This window comes from Platalea leucorodia, assembly GCF_965183815.1.
Source record: "Platalea leucorodia genome assembly, chromosome: 32".
Lineage (NCBI taxonomy): Eukaryota > Metazoa > Chordata > Aves > Pelecaniformes > Threskiornithidae > Platalea > Platalea leucorodia.
The window spans coordinates 67,575-82,902 of NC_138854.1; the positions used below are offsets into that span (position 1 = coordinate 67,575).

The following is a 15,328-nucleotide window of genomic DNA, read 5'->3' on the forward strand; positions in this document are numbered from 1 at the left end:
CGTCCCCAACCACCCTGCCAATGAACCAAGCACCCCGTCAACCGCCCAACCGCCCCCTCAGCGACCCAACCACCATCAGCGACCCCCGCCAATCACCACCCATCTACCCCCTCAGCCGCTCCCCCCACTGCACCCCCTGGCCGAGGAACCCCCCCCCACTTAGATTTCCCGCCCCGGGGGGCCGCCGCAGCGCCGCCGCGCCCCCGCGCTGCCCCCGCCCCGCGCCGCGGGGGGGCCGGGGGGTCCCCCGCCCCCCGAGCTCTGTATCGTCCCCTCGTGGTCTGTGATGTATTTGCTACGAAACCCATGCCACAAACGCACCCGCCTCCGCCTCCTTCCTTCCTCCTCCTCGGGATGGGGCGGGGGGGCACGGGGCGGGTCCCTACGGCTCCTGTGTGGTCCCTCCAGCCCCCTATAGCGGCCACGGGGTCCCTATAGCCCCCCCGACATCCCCACAGCTCCCTATAGCTCCTGTATGGCCCCTACAGCCCTCCCATGGTGGCTATGTGGTTTCTATACCTCCCCTGACATCCCTACAGCTCCTTTGTATTCCTAGGGGTCCCCCAAGGGTCCCTGCAGCTCCCTATAGCTCCCATAAGGTCCCTACAAGCCCCTATAGCCCCTTACAGCTCTCTATAGCCCCCTTATTGCTCTATATGCTATTGAACAGCCCTATATAAAGTCATACATGCATATATAGCTACTTATAGCCCTATGCAGCTCCCCGTAGTCCCACAGGGTTGCCTAAAATGCCGTACAACCCCCTATAGCCCCGTATAGCGCCCACAGCACCTATAGCCCTATACAGGACCCCATTGGTCCATAGTCTCCCATACAGCCTGCACAGGGCCCTATAGCCTCATGCAGTCCCTATGGATTTCTATAGCGTAATGTAATCTTGCGCAACCCGTGAGCTCCCTATAGCCCGGCACATTCTCTACAGCTCCTATAGACCCTATAGAGTTTCCAACAAGGCTGCAGAGCCCATACGTCCCCAGACAGCCTATATGGCTCCCTACAGCCCCCTACGGCTCCTATAGGTCTGCGGAGGCTCCGACAGCCCCCCACGAGGTCCCGCCGCCCCCCACCATTCCCTATAGCTGCTATAGGTCCCCAAAGAGCCGAGACCGACGCCCGGGTCCCTCGGACGGGGGGGGGGGCACGAAACGGGGCCGTTTCCTTACAAATTTAATTGGGCGCCGGGAGGGCGGGGCCAGGGCGCCGGGAGGGCGGGGCCAGGGCGCCCGGGTCCCCTCCGTTAGGGGTCCGGGAGGTCGTCGGCGAGCAGCATGGGGGAGCCGAGCTGGAGGTCGCGCTGGAGGCTCTCGAGGGCGGCGGGGCTCAGGCGATGGACCTCCAGCCAATCGGCGAGCAGCGATGCCGAGAGCGGCGCCGAATCGCCTTGGCTGCGGTGGGGAGGGGCGGGGGGGGTGTCCTCAGCCCCGACGCCGGGGTCCTCGCCCGGACGCCGGGGTCCCCTCCCCGCCCGGACGCTTGGGTCCCCGCTCACCTGTCCTTGGCGTCCCCCACCATGTCCAGCGATTGGCTGAGGAACTCCTCCAGGTCGAAGCCCACCCCGTAGCCGGCCCCGCTTCCCTTGGGGGTCACCGAAAAGACGGGGGGCAGCAGGTCCTCCACCTGCGGGGGAGATGAGGAGGAGGAGGATGATGAGGATGGAGGCCAAGCCACGACGCCAGGGTCCCCCCCCCGGCCGGGGGACCCCTGGGACCCTCACCTGCGACTTGGAGAGCTGCTGGGTGACGGTGGCCACGTCGGGGTCCGCCGGGAGGGGAGCGGCGGGGGGCTCCGGCCAGACCTCGGGGCCCGGCCAAGTTTCGGGGGGTCCCCCGCAAGGTTGGGGGCAAGGGGGAGGAGGGGCGGGGGGGGCGGGGAGGGGGCGGGGGGCGAGGGGGGGCCCCGTCCCGCATCTTGGTCCAGCGCTCGAGGAGGTGACGGTCGTCGTCGGTGAGGACGAGCCCCCGGAGCCCCTCACCGCGGCCTCGGGGCTCGCGTCGCTCCCGCTCCCGTTGCTTCTTCTCCCGCTCCTTCGCCCGCTCCTGCCGCCGCCGGCGCTTCTCCTCCCGCTCCCGCTGCCGTTCCGCTGCCGTCACCGGCTTCCGGCCCTCCGGCACCTCCGGGGCCGCGCACGGCGGCTCTGAGGGGAACGCAGGAGATCAGGGATGGAGCCACCAACCCAACCCCAACCTCAACCCAACCCCAACCCAACCTCAACCCAACCCCAACCAACCCCTGGGACCCAGGAGTCCGGGGATGGAGCCCCCAACCCAATCCCAACCTCAACCCAACCCCAACCTCAACTCAACCCCAACCTCAACTCAACCCCTGGGACCCAGGAGATCAGGGATGGAGCCCCCAACCCAACCCAACCTCAACTCAACCCCAAGTTCACCCCAACCCCAGCCTCAACTCAACCCCTGGGACCCAGGAGATCAGGGATGGAGCCCCCAACCCAATCCCAACCTCAACCCAACCCAACCTCAACCCAACCCCAACCCCAACCCAACCCCTGGGACCCAGGAGTCCGGGGATGGAGCCCCCAACCCAACCCAATCCCAACCTCAACCCAACCCAACCCCAACCTCAACTCAACCCCAACCTCAACCAACCCCTGGGACCCAGGAGATCAGGGATGGAGCCCCCAACCCAATCCCAACCTCAACCCAACCCAACCCCAACCCAACCCCTGGGACCCAGGAGTCCGGGGATGGAGCCCCCAACCCAATCCCAACCTCAACCCAACCCAACCCAACCCCAACCTCAACTCAACCCCAACCTCAACCAACCCCTGGGACCCAGGAGATCAGGGATGGAGCCCCCAACCCAACCCAACCTCAACTCAACCCCAACCTCACCCCAACCCCAGCCTCAACTCAACCCCTGGGACCCAGGAGATCAGGGATGGAGCCCCCAGCCCAACCCAACCACAACCTCAACCCAACCCAACCCAACCCCAACCCCTGGGACCCAGGAGATCAGGGATGGAGCCCCCAACCCAACCCAATCCCAACCTCAACCCAACTCCAACCTCAACCCCAACCCAACCTCAACTCAACCCCAACCTCAACCAACCCCTGGGACCCAGGAGATCAGGGATGGAGCCCCCAGCCCAACCCAACCCCAACCTCAACCCAACCCAACCCCAACCCCTGGGACCCAGGAGATCAGGGATGGAGCCCCCAACCCAACCCAATCCCAACCTCAACCCAACTCCAACCTCAACCCCAACCCCAACCCAACCCCTGGGACCCAGGAGTCCGGGGATGGAACCCCCAACCCAACCCCTGGGACCCAGGAGTCCGGGGACGGAGCCCCCAACCCAACCCAATCCCAACCTCAACCCAACCCAACCCCAACCCCTGGGACCCAGGAGTCCGGGGATGGAACCCCCAACCCAACCCAATCCCAACCCCAACCCAACCCCTGGGACCCAGGAGTCCGGGGACGGAGCCCCCAACCCAACCCAATCCCAACCTCAACCCAACCCAACCCCAACCCCTGGGACCCAGGAGTCCGGGGACGGAGCCCCCAACCCAACCCAATCCCAACCCCACCCAATCCCAACCTCAACCCCAACCCCAACCCCAACCCAACCCCTGGGACCCAGGAGTCCGGGGATGGAGCCCCCAGCCCAACCGCAACCAACATCTGGCAACCAAGAATTTGGGAAGGAGCCACCAACCCAACCCTTTAAGGCACCGGGGGACCCAGGAGCCCCAGCCCCACCCCAGCCCCTCCCGGGACCCAGGCCTCCGGGCGCCCCTCACCTTTGCTCTTGTTCCTCATGGCCGACTTGAGCAGAGCAGCCTTGAGGGCGGCCTTGGTGTCGTCGGAGATGGCACCGTCCCGCTTGGGTGCCACGGGGGCCCCTGGCTCCGCCTTCACCCGGGGAGAGTCCATTGGGCAGTCAGGGGCAGGGGCGGGGCCAGGGCTCGGCATGTCCACGTCGGCGCAGGGCCAGGCGGGGCCAACACTGGTCACTGTGGCATTGGACACATTGACATTGGCCGCGTTGACGTTGGCCATGGTGGCGTTGACGCTGCCCATGGCGGCGTTGGCCACGTTGACGTTGCTGTTCATGGTGGCACTGATGTTGGCCATGGCAGCGTTGGCCATGCTGACGTTGGCCACGTTGACGTTGGCCATGGCAGCATTGGCCACGTTGACGCTGGCGTTGGCCACAGTGACGCTGGCGTTGGCCATGCTGACGTTGCCCATGTTGATGTTGGCCATGTTGACACTGGAGCTGACCACGTTGACGTTGGCCATATTGACACTGGCATTGGCCATGCTGACGTTGGCCACGTTGACGTTAGCTGTGTTGACGCCAACGTTGGCCGCGTTGATGTCGCCCATGGGGACGTTAACGTTGGCCATGGCACCGTTGGCCGCGTTGACGCCGACACCGGCTCCGCTGGCTGCGCTTTCGGTGCCGCCGGCCGGGGCGAAGGCAATTTGCCGCCGGATACCGTCGCGGCGGGCATGGAAGTCGGCGATCTCGGCCACGATGGCCGCCTTGATCTCCTCCTTGGTGAGCGCCTGGCGGTCGAAGGCAAAATCGAAGGCGGGGACGCACTCGGGCTCATCCTCGGGGTCGTGGTACTTGGCCAAAAATGGGTGCCGCAGCGCCTCGGCCACTCCCACCCGCTCCCGTGGGTCAAAGCGCAGCATCCGACCCAACAGCGCCAACGCCGCCGGCTCGGCGTCGCCGAAGAGGCTCTCCCAAGGCACCGCCGGCCGCGGCGGCAGGCTCTGCACGTACGCCCGCACCCGTTCGGCGCCGATGGCAGCCATGACGGTGGCCGGCGGCGTTCCCAGCACGGCCATGATGAGCTGCAGCTGGTGGACGTAGTTCCTGCCGGGGAAGAGCTGCCGGCGACCCAACATCTCGGCGAAGATGCACCCAACCGACCACATGTCAATGGCGCGGGTGTAGCGGTGGAGCGAGAGCAGCAGCTCTGGCGCCCGGTACCAGCGGGTGGCCACGTACTCGGTGAGGAAGGCCTTGGCGTGCCGCGGGTCAGCCCCCAGCCCCCGGGCCATGCCGAAGTCGCCGATCTTCAGCTCGCAGTTCTCGTTCACCAAGAGGTTGCTCGGCTTCAGGTCGCGGTGGAGGACGTTGGCCGAGTGGATGTACTTGAGGCCCCGCAGGAGCTGGTAGAGGAAGTAGCGGACGTGCTCCAGCGTCAGCGGCTGCGCCGAGTGGATGATCTGGTGGAGGTCGCTCTCCATCAGGTCCAGCACCACGTAGCTGCAGGCAGGAAGGGGGACCCAGGCGTCCGGGAGGGGCCCCATGGGCCCCGCCCCGCCCCAGGAGCCCCGGTGGCCAGGTGGGCTCCATCCCACGCGTCCTGCTGCCCCCCAGGAGCGTCCGGGGGGGGCTGGGAACGTCCCTGTGGGGGCCACCACCACCCCACGGACCCAGGCATCCGAGGGGACGCCGTGGCGGGGACCCAGGCATCCGGGGCACGCACACGGAGCGGAACTCGCCGTAAGGGACGGTGGGCTTGAGGATGTCCTTGATGCCGATGATGTTGTCGTGCTTGAAGTGCTTGAGGATCTTCAGCTCCCGCAGGGTCCGCTTGGCGTTGGTCACCACGTCAAAGGCGTTGGGGATCTTCTTGATGGCCACCTGCTGACCTGACGTCCCGCGGACCCAGGCGTCCGGGGGGCTCGTCACCCGCCCCGACGGCCCCCAGGGTGCCCACCCGAGCACCCAAGGGGACCCGGGCGTCCGGGAAGCCCCCACCCAAGGGGACCCAGGCGTCCGGGAGCCCCCCAATCTCCCACCCAAGGGGACCTGGGCACCTTGGTGCCCCCCAATCTCCCACCCAAGGGGACCCTGGCGTCCGGGAGCCCCCCGATCTCCCACCCAGGGGGCCCGGGCATCTTGGTGCCCCCCAATCTCCCACCCAAGGGGACCTGGGCACCCAGGAGCCCCCCATCTCCCACCCAAGGGGATCCTGGTGTCCAGGAGCCCCCCAATCTCCCACCCAAGGGGACCCGGGCACCCAGGAGCCCCCCATCTCCCACCCAAGGGGACCTGGGCACCTTGGTGTCCCCCCATCTCCCACCCAAGGGGACCCTGGTGTCCAGGAGCCCCCCGATCTCCCACCCAAGGGGACCCAGGCGTCTTGGTGCCCCCCAATCTCCCACCCAGGGGGCCTGGGCATCTTGGTGCCCCCCATCTCCCACCCAAGGGGATCCTGGTGTCCAGGAGCCCCCCCATCTCCCACCCAGGGGGACCCTGGCACCCAGGAGCCCCCCATCTCCCACCCAAGGGGGCCTGGGCACCCAGGAGCCCCCCATCTCCCACCCAGGGGGCCCGGGCGTCCTGGGGGGACCCAGGCGTCCGTCTCACCGGTGTCGCGGCGCCGGGCGGAGCTGACGACGCCGTAGGCGCCGGTGCCGATGGTCTCGATGACCTCGTACTCGTCCCCCACCTCGAAGGTGACGTCCAGCGCCCGCGCCTTCAGCAGGGCCAGGGGGCCCCCGCCGGCCCCCGAACCTCGCCCGGGGGGGTCCCGCCGGCCCCCCGCCTCCGCCTCCGCCTCCGCCATGGCCCCTGCGCCACCTCGTCAGGGCACGGAGCCGGCGACCCCGGCCCCGCGTCTCCCAGACCCACGTCTCCTGGGGATACCGGTGCCCAGACCCCACATCTCCCGGCCCCACATCTCCCTTGGACCCAGGCTCCCGGCCCCACATCTCCCTTGGACCCACATCTCCCAGGGACCCAGGTGTCCAGACCCCACATCTCCCGGCCCCACATCTCCCGGCCCCACATCTCCCAGGGACCCACATCTCCCAGGGACCCACATCTCCCAGGGACCCAGGCTCCCAGCCCCACATCTCCCAGCCCCACATCTCCCGGCCCCACATCTCCCGGCCCCACATCTCCCTTGGACCCACATCTCCCGGCCCCACATCTCCCAGGGCCCCACATCTCCCGGCCCCCCACATCTCCCGGCCCCCCACATCTCCCGGGCCCCCACCCGCCCTCCCCACACCCCACAGCGGCCCCGGGCGAGGCCTTGGTCGCCGCAGCGATGGGGCCGGGGCGGTTGCCATGGGGCCGGGGCGGTTGCCATGGCGATGGGGCGGTTGCCATGGCGACGGGGGGGAGAACCCCCCCCCGGGGACCACTCACCTCCTCCTTCCCCGCCCCCCCCCCCCCGGCGCCGCTCCCGCCGCTCCCCGCGGCGCCCGGATATGACGCCGCCCGGCCGCGCCCCTCCCCTTCCACCCCCCCACCCCACCAATCAGCGCCTTGGCCACGCCTCCCCGCCCCGCCCCGCCGGCGCTCCCCTCCACTCACCGCTTCCCCCGGCCACGCCCCTCCGGCCACGCCCTCCCCTCGCCCCCGCCGGCCAATCAGCGCCGGGGGAGGGCGCGGCTCAGCGGGCCACGCCCCCTCCCCCCTCATTCTTCCCGCTGTTGCTATGGGGCGGGCGTTGCTATGGGGCGGGCGTTGCTATGGGGCGGGCGTTGCTAAGGGGGCGTTGCCATGGGGAGGTGGAAGGGGGGAGAGATGGGTAAAGGAAGTGGCGTCACGGTGGGCGGGGCTTGGCCGCCGGACACGCCCCCTTCTCCCTCGGCCCCGCAGCTTGGGGGGCGCCGGGAGCCCCCCCCCCCCCCCCCCCCGGTGTGGACCCGGGCCCCACCGCGACCCACAGCGACCCCCAGGCCCCGGGGGGGGACCAGGCCCCCGGGCCCCACAGCGACCCCCGGGCCCCACCGCGACCCCCAGGCCTCGGGGGGGGACCAGGCCCCCGGGCCCCACCGCGACCCACAGCGACCCCCGGGCCTCGGGGGGGGACCAGGCCCCCGGGCCCCACCGCGACCCCCAGGCCTCGGGGGGGGACCAGGCCTCCAGGCCCCACCGTGACCCACAGCGACCCACAGTGACCCCCAGGCCCCGGGGGGGGACCAGGCCTCCGGGCCCCACCGCAACCCACAGCGACCCACAGCGACCCCCAGGCCCCAGGGGGGGACCAGGCCTCCGGGCCCCACCGCGACCCCCGGCCCCACCGCGACCCCCAGGCCCCGGGGGGGGACCAGGCCCCCGGGCCCCACCGCGACCCCCCGGCCCCAGGACCAGGCGGGCCAGCGCCAGCCCCTCAGGTAAGGCCAGGCCCCGGGCACCCGGGACCCCCGAGACCCCCAACCCCGCCTGCCGTGGGGCAGCTGTGGGGCCCCCCGGCCCCCCGTGATGTGCCCCGCGTGTCGTCCCCCCCCCCCAGGCTGCCCCATGGACGCCCCGACCGCAGCCGCTGAGGACGCCCCCGCCGAGCCGGCAGCAGGTGAGACCCCCGGGGGACCCCGGCCTCTGGGACCCCCAACCCCCCCAAAACGGGGTAAAGGAGGGGACCCCAGCGTCTGGGACCCCCAACCCCCCCCCAAATGGGGCAGAAGAGGGGACCCCGGCCTCTGGGACCCCCAACCCTCCCCAAAATGGGGTAAAGGAGGGGACCCCGGCCTCTGGGACCCCCAACCCCCCCCAAATGGGGTAAAGGAGGGGACCCCGGCCTCTGGGACCCCCAACCCCCCCCAAAATGGGGTAAAGGAGGGGACCCCGGCCTCTGGGACCCCCAACCCCCCCCAAATGGGGTAAAGGAGGGGACCCCGGCCTCTGGGACCCCCAACCCCCCCCAAAACGGGGTAAAGGAGGGGACCCCGGCCTCTGGGACCCCCAACCCCCCCCAAATGGGGTAAAGGAGGGGACCCCGGCGTGCGGGACCCCAACCCCCCCCAAAACGGGGCAGAAGAGGGGACCCCGGCGTGCGGGACCCCCAACCCCTCCCAGGGTGGGGTAAAGGAGGAGACCCCGGTGTCCAGGACCCCTCGACCCACACCGGGACTGGGGGGGGGGACGCCCCATCCCCGGGGTCCCTGACGCCTCCCCCCGGCGCAGCCGGAGCCCCCCCCGGCCGCCCCTACATCTGCAGCGAGTGCGGCAAAGCCTTCGGCCAGTGGTCGAAGCTGGAGCGTCACCGGCGCAGCCACACGGGCGAACGCCCCAACGCCTGCGGCGAGTGCGGCAAACGTTTCGCCCAGCGCTCCCACCTGGCCCAGCACCTCCGGACCCACACCGGCGAGCGGCCCTACAAGTGCGGCGACTGCGGCAAAGCTTTCGGCTGGAGCTCCAACCTGGCTCAGCACCGCCGCACCCACACCGGCGAGCGCCCCTACGCCTGCGCCGAATGCGGCAAAGCCTTCAGCCAAAGCACCAACCTGGTGAAACACCAGCGCGCCCACGCCGGCGAGCGGCCCTACGCCTGCGGTCAGTGCCGGAAAGCGTTTTACCGTAGCTCCGACCTCCTCCAACACCAAGCCAGCCACTCCGGCGAGCGACCCTACCGTTGCGGCCAGTGCGGCAAGAGCTTCGCCCAACGCGCCAACCTCCTCAAGCACGGCAAGACCCACGGCGGCGAGAAGCCCTTCCGCTGCGGCGAGTGCGGCAAAGGCTTCGTCCAAAGCTCGGAGCTCATCCAGCACCAGCGCAGCCACAGCGGCGAGAAGCCCTTCGCCTGCGCCGAGTGCGGCAAACGCTTCGGCCACGGGGCCACCTTGGCCAAGCACCGACGGTTGCACTTGGGTTTGCAGCCGCACCGCTGCGGGGAGTGCGGGCGAGCCTTCGGGCTGCGCTCGGCGCTGGCGCGGCACCAACGGGCGCACGGGGAGGAGCGACCCTTCGCCTGCGGGGAGTGCGGGCAAGCCTTCGCCCTCCGCTCCAACCTGGCCCTGCACCGGCGGACGCATGCCGGCGAGCGGCCCTACCGCTGCGGCGAGTGCGGCAAGGCGTTCGGCATGAGCTCCACCCTGGTGCGGCACCAGCGCATCCACACCGGGGAGAAACCCTACGGCTGCGGGGAGTGCGGCCGGGCTTTCGTCCGCAGCGCCCACCTGGAGCAGCACCGGCGGACCCACACCGGCGAGCGGCCCTACGGCTGCGCCCGCTGCGGCCGCCGCTTCAGCCAGAGCTCCAACCTCATCACCCACGAGCGGGTGCACCTGGAGGAGGCCCACGGGGCGGCGCAGGCGCTGGAGGCGCTCCCGAAGACCAAGACGTCGGAGGTTCAACCAGGCTTGGAGACGTTGGAAGCTCAGCCGAGCTTGGAGATGATGGAGGGGCACCCAAAGGCCAAGACTTTTGGGGTGCAACCAAGTTTGGAGGCGTTGGAGGTTCAACCAGGCTTGGAGGCGTTGGAGGGGCACCCAAGGACCCCAAGAGTTGGGGGGCACCAAGGTTTGGAGATGGAGGAGCACCCAACGACCCCGAGAGTTGGGGGGCACCAAGGTTTGGAGATGGAGGAGCACCCAGAGACCCCGAGAGTTGGGGTGCACCAAGGTTTGGAGATGGAGGAGCACCCAACGACCCCGAGAGTTGGGGGGCACCAAGGTTTGGAGGTGGAGGAGCGCCCAGAGACCCCGAGAGTTGGGGTGCACCAAGGTTTGGAGATGGAGGAGCGCCCAGAGACCCCGAGAGTTGGGGGGCACCAAGGTTTGGAGGTGGAGGAGCGCCCAGAGACCCCGAGAGTTGGGGGGCACCAAGGTTTGGAGATGGAGGAGCGCCCAGAGACCCCGAGAGTTGGGGGGCACCAAGGTTTGGAGGTGGAGGAGCGCCCAGAGACCCCGAGAGTTGGGGGGCACCCATGGGTGGGGGCGGCCCCATGACGCAGGAGCCCCCCATGGGGGAGCACCCCGAGGTGCCGGACCCCCGAGGGGCGGAGCCTATCGCGAAGACACCCCCCCCCCCATCCCGCGCGACGCCATTGGCTGAGGGGTGGGTGTGGTGGGGGCGGGCGATTGGGTGGGGACGGGGAGGGGCGGGATTGGCCAAGAGCAATGATGTGGATGGGGCGGGGGGGGGATGCTGGTAGGGGATTGGCTGAGGGGAGGGGGGCGGGGCTGATGCGGGATTGGCTGTGAACGAGAGGGTGGGATCGATTGGGCGATAGCAGGGTGGGGAAATACTGACAGGGGATTGGCCAAGATCCTGTGCTGCCATTGGCTGGGCGGCAGGCGGATGGGGCGGGGGAGGATGGGGGGAGGCACCGCGCGATTGGCCGAGCCGTGGGAGCGCTCTGCCGCCATTGGTCGGGGGTGGGGCCCAAATAAAGACGGTGAAACCCCCCCCGATTGGCGCGTGGTCGCTGCCGGACAGAGAGGCGGAGGCGGGGGCGCGGGAGCCGCCGTTTATTTGCCATTAACACGCGGGGGGGCGGGGCAAAGGGGGGGCGGGGCCGTGCGGTGCCCCGCCCCCGAGGAGCCCCACCCCTTTTCTGCAGGGGGGGAGGGGCTGGGGAGGCCCCGCCCCCTTGCTGCCAGGGGGCGGGGAGAGCGGGGGGCATGGCCCCCTGGGGTGTGGCCCCCCAGGGCGTGGCCCCGTGGGTGGGCGTGGCCCCCCAGGGCGTGGCCGTAGCTAAGCTGTTCCGGCAGGGGCGGGGCCCGGGGTGGGTGGGGAAGGGGCGGGGCCGTGACGACGCTGATGCTTGCGCAGCCCCGCCCGCGCCCCGAAGCGCTTGGGGCAGAGGGGGCAGGCGAAGGGGCGGGGCTCCGGGGGGTGGGGCGGGGCCACGCCCCCGGGGGTCAGGCACGCCCTCGGGGCGGCCATGTTGGGGCCTCCGACGGGGGCGGCCATGTTGGGCGCGGCCAGGCTCGGGGCGGCCACGTTGAGGCCGCCGCAGCCCACGGCTCCGCCGGCGGCCGCCATGTCGTGACCGGCGCCGGCGGCCGCCACGGGCCCCGCTGCGGGGGAGGCGGCCGCGCCGTGGCCGAGTCCAGCGGCCATGTCGTGACCCGCCTCCCGCCCGGTAGCGGCGGCCACGTCACAGCCGGCTTGGGCAGCCGTGGCGTGGCCAGCTCTGTTGGCCACGTCATGGCCAAGTCCGGTGGCCATATTGTGGCCGGCTCCGGCAGCCACTTTGTGGCCAGGTTGGGCAACCACGTTGTGCCCGATGGCGGCGGTCATGCCATGGCCAACGCCGGCGGCCACGCTGGGGCCAGGCTGACCACCCACCTCCCGCCCGCTGCCGGCAGCCATGCCGCGGCCAACACCAGCGGCCATAATGTGGCCAGGTTGGCCACCCACCTCGTGCCCAACGCCGGTGGCCATACCGTGGCCAACTCTGGCGGCCATACTGTGGCCAGCTCCAGCAGCCACGTCATAGCCAAGCCTGGTGGCCACCCCCTGACCACCTCCGGCAATACTGAGGCCAGGTCTGGCGGCCGCGTTGAGGCCAGCGCCGGCGGCCACGTTGAAGCCAGCCCCGGCGGCCATGTCCGCGGCCCCGCCGGCGGCCGCGCCGTCCCCGTCTCCCGCCTCCTGCTTCCCGTGCGTCCTCTCGTGCTTGCGCAGCCCCGAGGCCCCGCCGAAGCCCTTCCCGCAGCGCCCGCAGGCGTAGGGCCTCTCGCCGGAGTGCGTCCGCCGGTGCTTGCCCAGCGCCGCCCTCTCCCCGAAACCCTTCCCGCACTCCCCGCACCGCCACGGCCGCTCGCCCGTGTGGGTCAACCGGTGCCGCTTGAGGTCCCAGGAGGCCACGAAGGCTTTGCCGCACTCCCCGCACCGCCACGGCCGCTCGCCCGTGTGGGTCCGCCGGTGCACCGCCAGATCCGCCGGCTGCCGGAAAGCTTTGCCGCACTCCCCGCAGCCGTAGGGCTTCACGCCTTGGTGGGCGCGCTGGTGGCGGCGGTAGCTGGAGGGGTCGGAGAACATCCGCCCGCACTGGGGGCAGAGGTAGGGCCGCTCCCCGGTGTGGACGCGCTGGTGGCTCTGGAAGGAGGAGAGCTGGGTGAAGGCCTTGCCGCAGGTGCCGCAGGCGTAGGGCTTGCGGGGGGCGTGGATGCGCTGGTGGCAGGCGAGGGAGGAGGAACGGCCGAAGCTCTTGCCGCACTCGGCGCAGAGGAAGGGCCGCTCGCCCGTGTGGCTGCGCTGGTGGTTGCGGAGGTCCTTGCGCTCGGCGTAGGCTTTGGGGCAGGCGCCGCAGCGGTGGGGACGCAGCCCGGCGTGACCGCGCCGGTGTTTGCGGTAGACGGAAGGGTCGGCGAAGGATTTGGGGCAATCCGGGCAGGAGAAGGGACGTTCGCCGGTGTGGGCGCGCTGGTGGATGGTCAGCTTGGAGAGGGTGCCGTAGGACTTGGAGCAGGCGGCGCAGGGGAAGGGGGGAGCGGGGCGGGGACAGGCGGAGCAGGGGGCGTCCGTGGCGGCGGTGGTAGCGCTGGCATCTCCGGATGCTTCGGAGGTGGTGGCGGTGGCATCCCCGGGGGCTTTGGGGGCATCTACCGCGCCGCCAGCACCGCCCGATGCGCCGGTGGTGGCATCTCCGGATGCTTTGGATGCGTCCGTGGTGGCGGTGGCGGCGCCGCCGGCTGCTCTGGGCACGGCTGTCGTAGCGGTGGGATCAGCCCTCGTGGCGGCGGCACCCCTGGGCCTGCTGGCGGCGGCACCTCTGGACCTTGCGGTGGCGGCGGCACCCCTGGACCTGGTGGTGGTGCCCACAGAAGCGGGGGACGTCTCCATCGCGGCGGTGGCACCCCCAGATTCTTCGGAGACGTCCGTTGCGGTAGCAGCATCTCCAGCCGTTTCAGAAACATCCGTCCTGGCGACGGCACCTCCGGCTGCGCCGGCGGCGGCACCTCTGGCCCTGGCGGCGGCGGCACCTCTGGAGGTGGTCGGTGCAGCCGTCGCGGCGGTGGCACCTCTCGACCTGGCTGCGGTGGCGCTCCTGGACCTGGTGGTGGCACCTCCGGGGGCGGCGGACGCGTCCGTCGTGGCGGCGGCACCTCTGGACCTGGTGACGGCGGCACCTCCGGACGTGGCGGCGGCCGCGTGCGCCCGGGCGTGGCGCAGGGCCCGCGGCGGGGCGGGGAAGGTGGTGGCGCAGGTGGGACACTTGTAGCGGCTCCCGGACTTGGCGTGGCCGTGGAGGCGCCCGCGGGAGACGCCGCCGCCGCGGACGCCGCTGTGGGTGTCATCGCCGGCGTCCCCGGGGGCGTCATCAAGGGCGTCGCCTTGGAGGTCCCCAAGGGTGACGTCATGGCCGTGGCCATGGGTGCCACCATGGACGTCCCCATGGGTGCCACCACCACCGATGACGTCCCCATGGGTGCCACCACCACCGCCGATGTCCCCATGGGTGCCACCATGGACGTCCCCATGGGTGCCACCACCACCGATGACGTCCCCATGGGTGCCACCACCGCCGCCGACGTCCCCATGGGTGCTACCACCACCGCTGATGTCCCCATGGGTGCCACCATGGATGTCCCCATGGGTGCCACCACCACCGACGACGTCCCCATGGGTGCCACCACCACCGACGTCCCCATGGGTGCCACCATGGACGTCCCCATGGGTGCCACCACCACCACCGCCGTCCCCATGGGTGCCACCACCACCGACGTCCCCATGGGTGCCACCACCACCGCCGACGTCCCCATGGGTGCTACCACCACCATGGACGTCCCCATGGGTGCCACCACCACCGACGTCCCCATGGGTGCCACCACCACCACCGCCGTCCCCATGGGTGCCACCGCCGCCGCCGCCGTCCCCACCCGGACCCCGCGGCCGCTCCTCCATGGCCCCTGCGGACACAGAACCACGTTGGGGGGGGGGGGGGAGGGTCCCCCCGCTCCCATTTTACCCCAGTTTTGCCCCATTTTGCCCCCGGGGAGGCTGCACCCAGGTGGGGGGAGGGGGTTGTCACCCCACTCCCTCCCCCCCCCTCCCCCGGGAGTGCGGCCGCCCCTCCCCCCCCCTTTGTCGGCTGCAAGATGGCGGCACGGGCGGGGGAGGGGCGTTGCAGTGCACCATGGGAAGGGGGTGCGGGGGGGGGGTGGGGGTGTTGCAATGCACCGGGGGGGGGGGGATTTGGGGGGGGGGGCCCTGTGCAATGGGGGGGGGGCCGCAATGCACCATGGGAAGGGTGGTGCAATGCCGGGGGGGGGGTGTTGCAATGCACCATGGGAAGGGGGTGCAATTTGGGGGGGGGGGGGGGGGCTGTGCGATGCCCTAAGGGGGGCAATGCACCCCGGGAGGGGGGGGTGCATTTGGGGGGGGGGGGGGGTCCGTGCAATGGGGGGGGGGGGCGCGATGCACCACGGGAAGGGCGGTGCAATGCGGGGGGGGCTGCAGTGCATCATGGGAAGGGGGTGGGGGTGGGGGGCGCGATGCCGGGGGGGGGGGGGGGGCCCCGTCGTTACCTGGGGGGGCTCCGCTGCGGGCGCGGCGCGCCGGGCGCTAGGACCTGGGGGGGGCGGGTGCGTGGCGGAAGCGGGAGGGGCGTGGCCCCGTGGGGTGGGCGGGGCT

General features: G+C 71.0%; 3 protein-coding genes across 3 annotated transcripts; 1 reads left to right on the forward strand and 2 right to left on the reverse strand.

Annotated features, from left to right (window-relative positions):
* Positions 1 to 1,176: 1,176 nt before the first annotated feature.
* Positions 1,177 to 7,179, reverse strand: MAPK7 (mitogen-activated protein kinase 7). The gene is given in 8 exon segments (XM_082334276.1): positions 1,177 to 1,406; positions 1,511 to 1,638; positions 1,736 to 1,885; positions 1,887 to 2,155; positions 3,786 to 5,269; positions 5,493 to 5,658; positions 6,380 to 6,583; positions 7,166 to 7,179. Coding segments are annotated over 7 exon segments (2,544 nt in total). The 5' UTR covers positions 6,579 to 6,583; positions 7,166 to 7,179; the 3' UTR covers positions 1,177 to 1,258.
* An 860-nt stretch (positions 7,180 to 8,039) lies between these two features.
* On the forward strand, positions 8,040 to 10,787 carry LOC309601337 (uncharacterized protein). Its single transcript, XM_082334285.1, has 3 exons — positions 8,040 to 8,139; positions 8,259 to 8,318; positions 8,930 to 10,787. Exons 2-3 carry the CDS (start codon positions 8,267 to 8,269, stop codon positions 10,690 to 10,692), a joined length of 1,815 nt encoding a protein of 604 aa, XP_082190411.1. The 5' UTR covers positions 8,040 to 8,139; positions 8,259 to 8,266; the 3' UTR covers positions 10,693 to 10,787.
* Positions 10,788 to 11,440: 653 nt separating this feature from the next.
* On the reverse strand, positions 11,441 to 15,297 carry ZNF668 (zinc finger protein 668; the record flags this gene model as incomplete). The annotated part of the gene is made up of 2 exons (XM_082334293.1): positions 15,223 to 15,297; positions 11,441 to 14,604 (listed from the first exon to the last, which is right to left on the reverse strand). Exon 2 carries the CDS (start codon positions 14,597 to 14,599, stop codon positions 11,441 to 11,443), a length of 3,159 nt encoding a protein of 1,052 aa, XP_082190419.1. The 5' UTR covers positions 14,600 to 14,604; positions 15,223 to 15,297.
* Positions 15,298 to 15,328: the final 31 nt, after the last annotated feature.

Excerpts from the sequence above, each read along its gene's own strand:
- LOC309601337 (XM_082334285.1), top strand. The coding sequence starts at position 8,267 with ATGGACGCCCCGACCGCAGCCGCTGAGGACGCCCCCGCCGAGCCGGCA. Across the intron at positions 8,319-8,929 it reads CCCCGCCGAGCCGGCAGCAG|CCGGAGCCCCCCCCGGCCGC; the intron begins GTGAGACCCCCG and ends CCCCCGGCGCAG.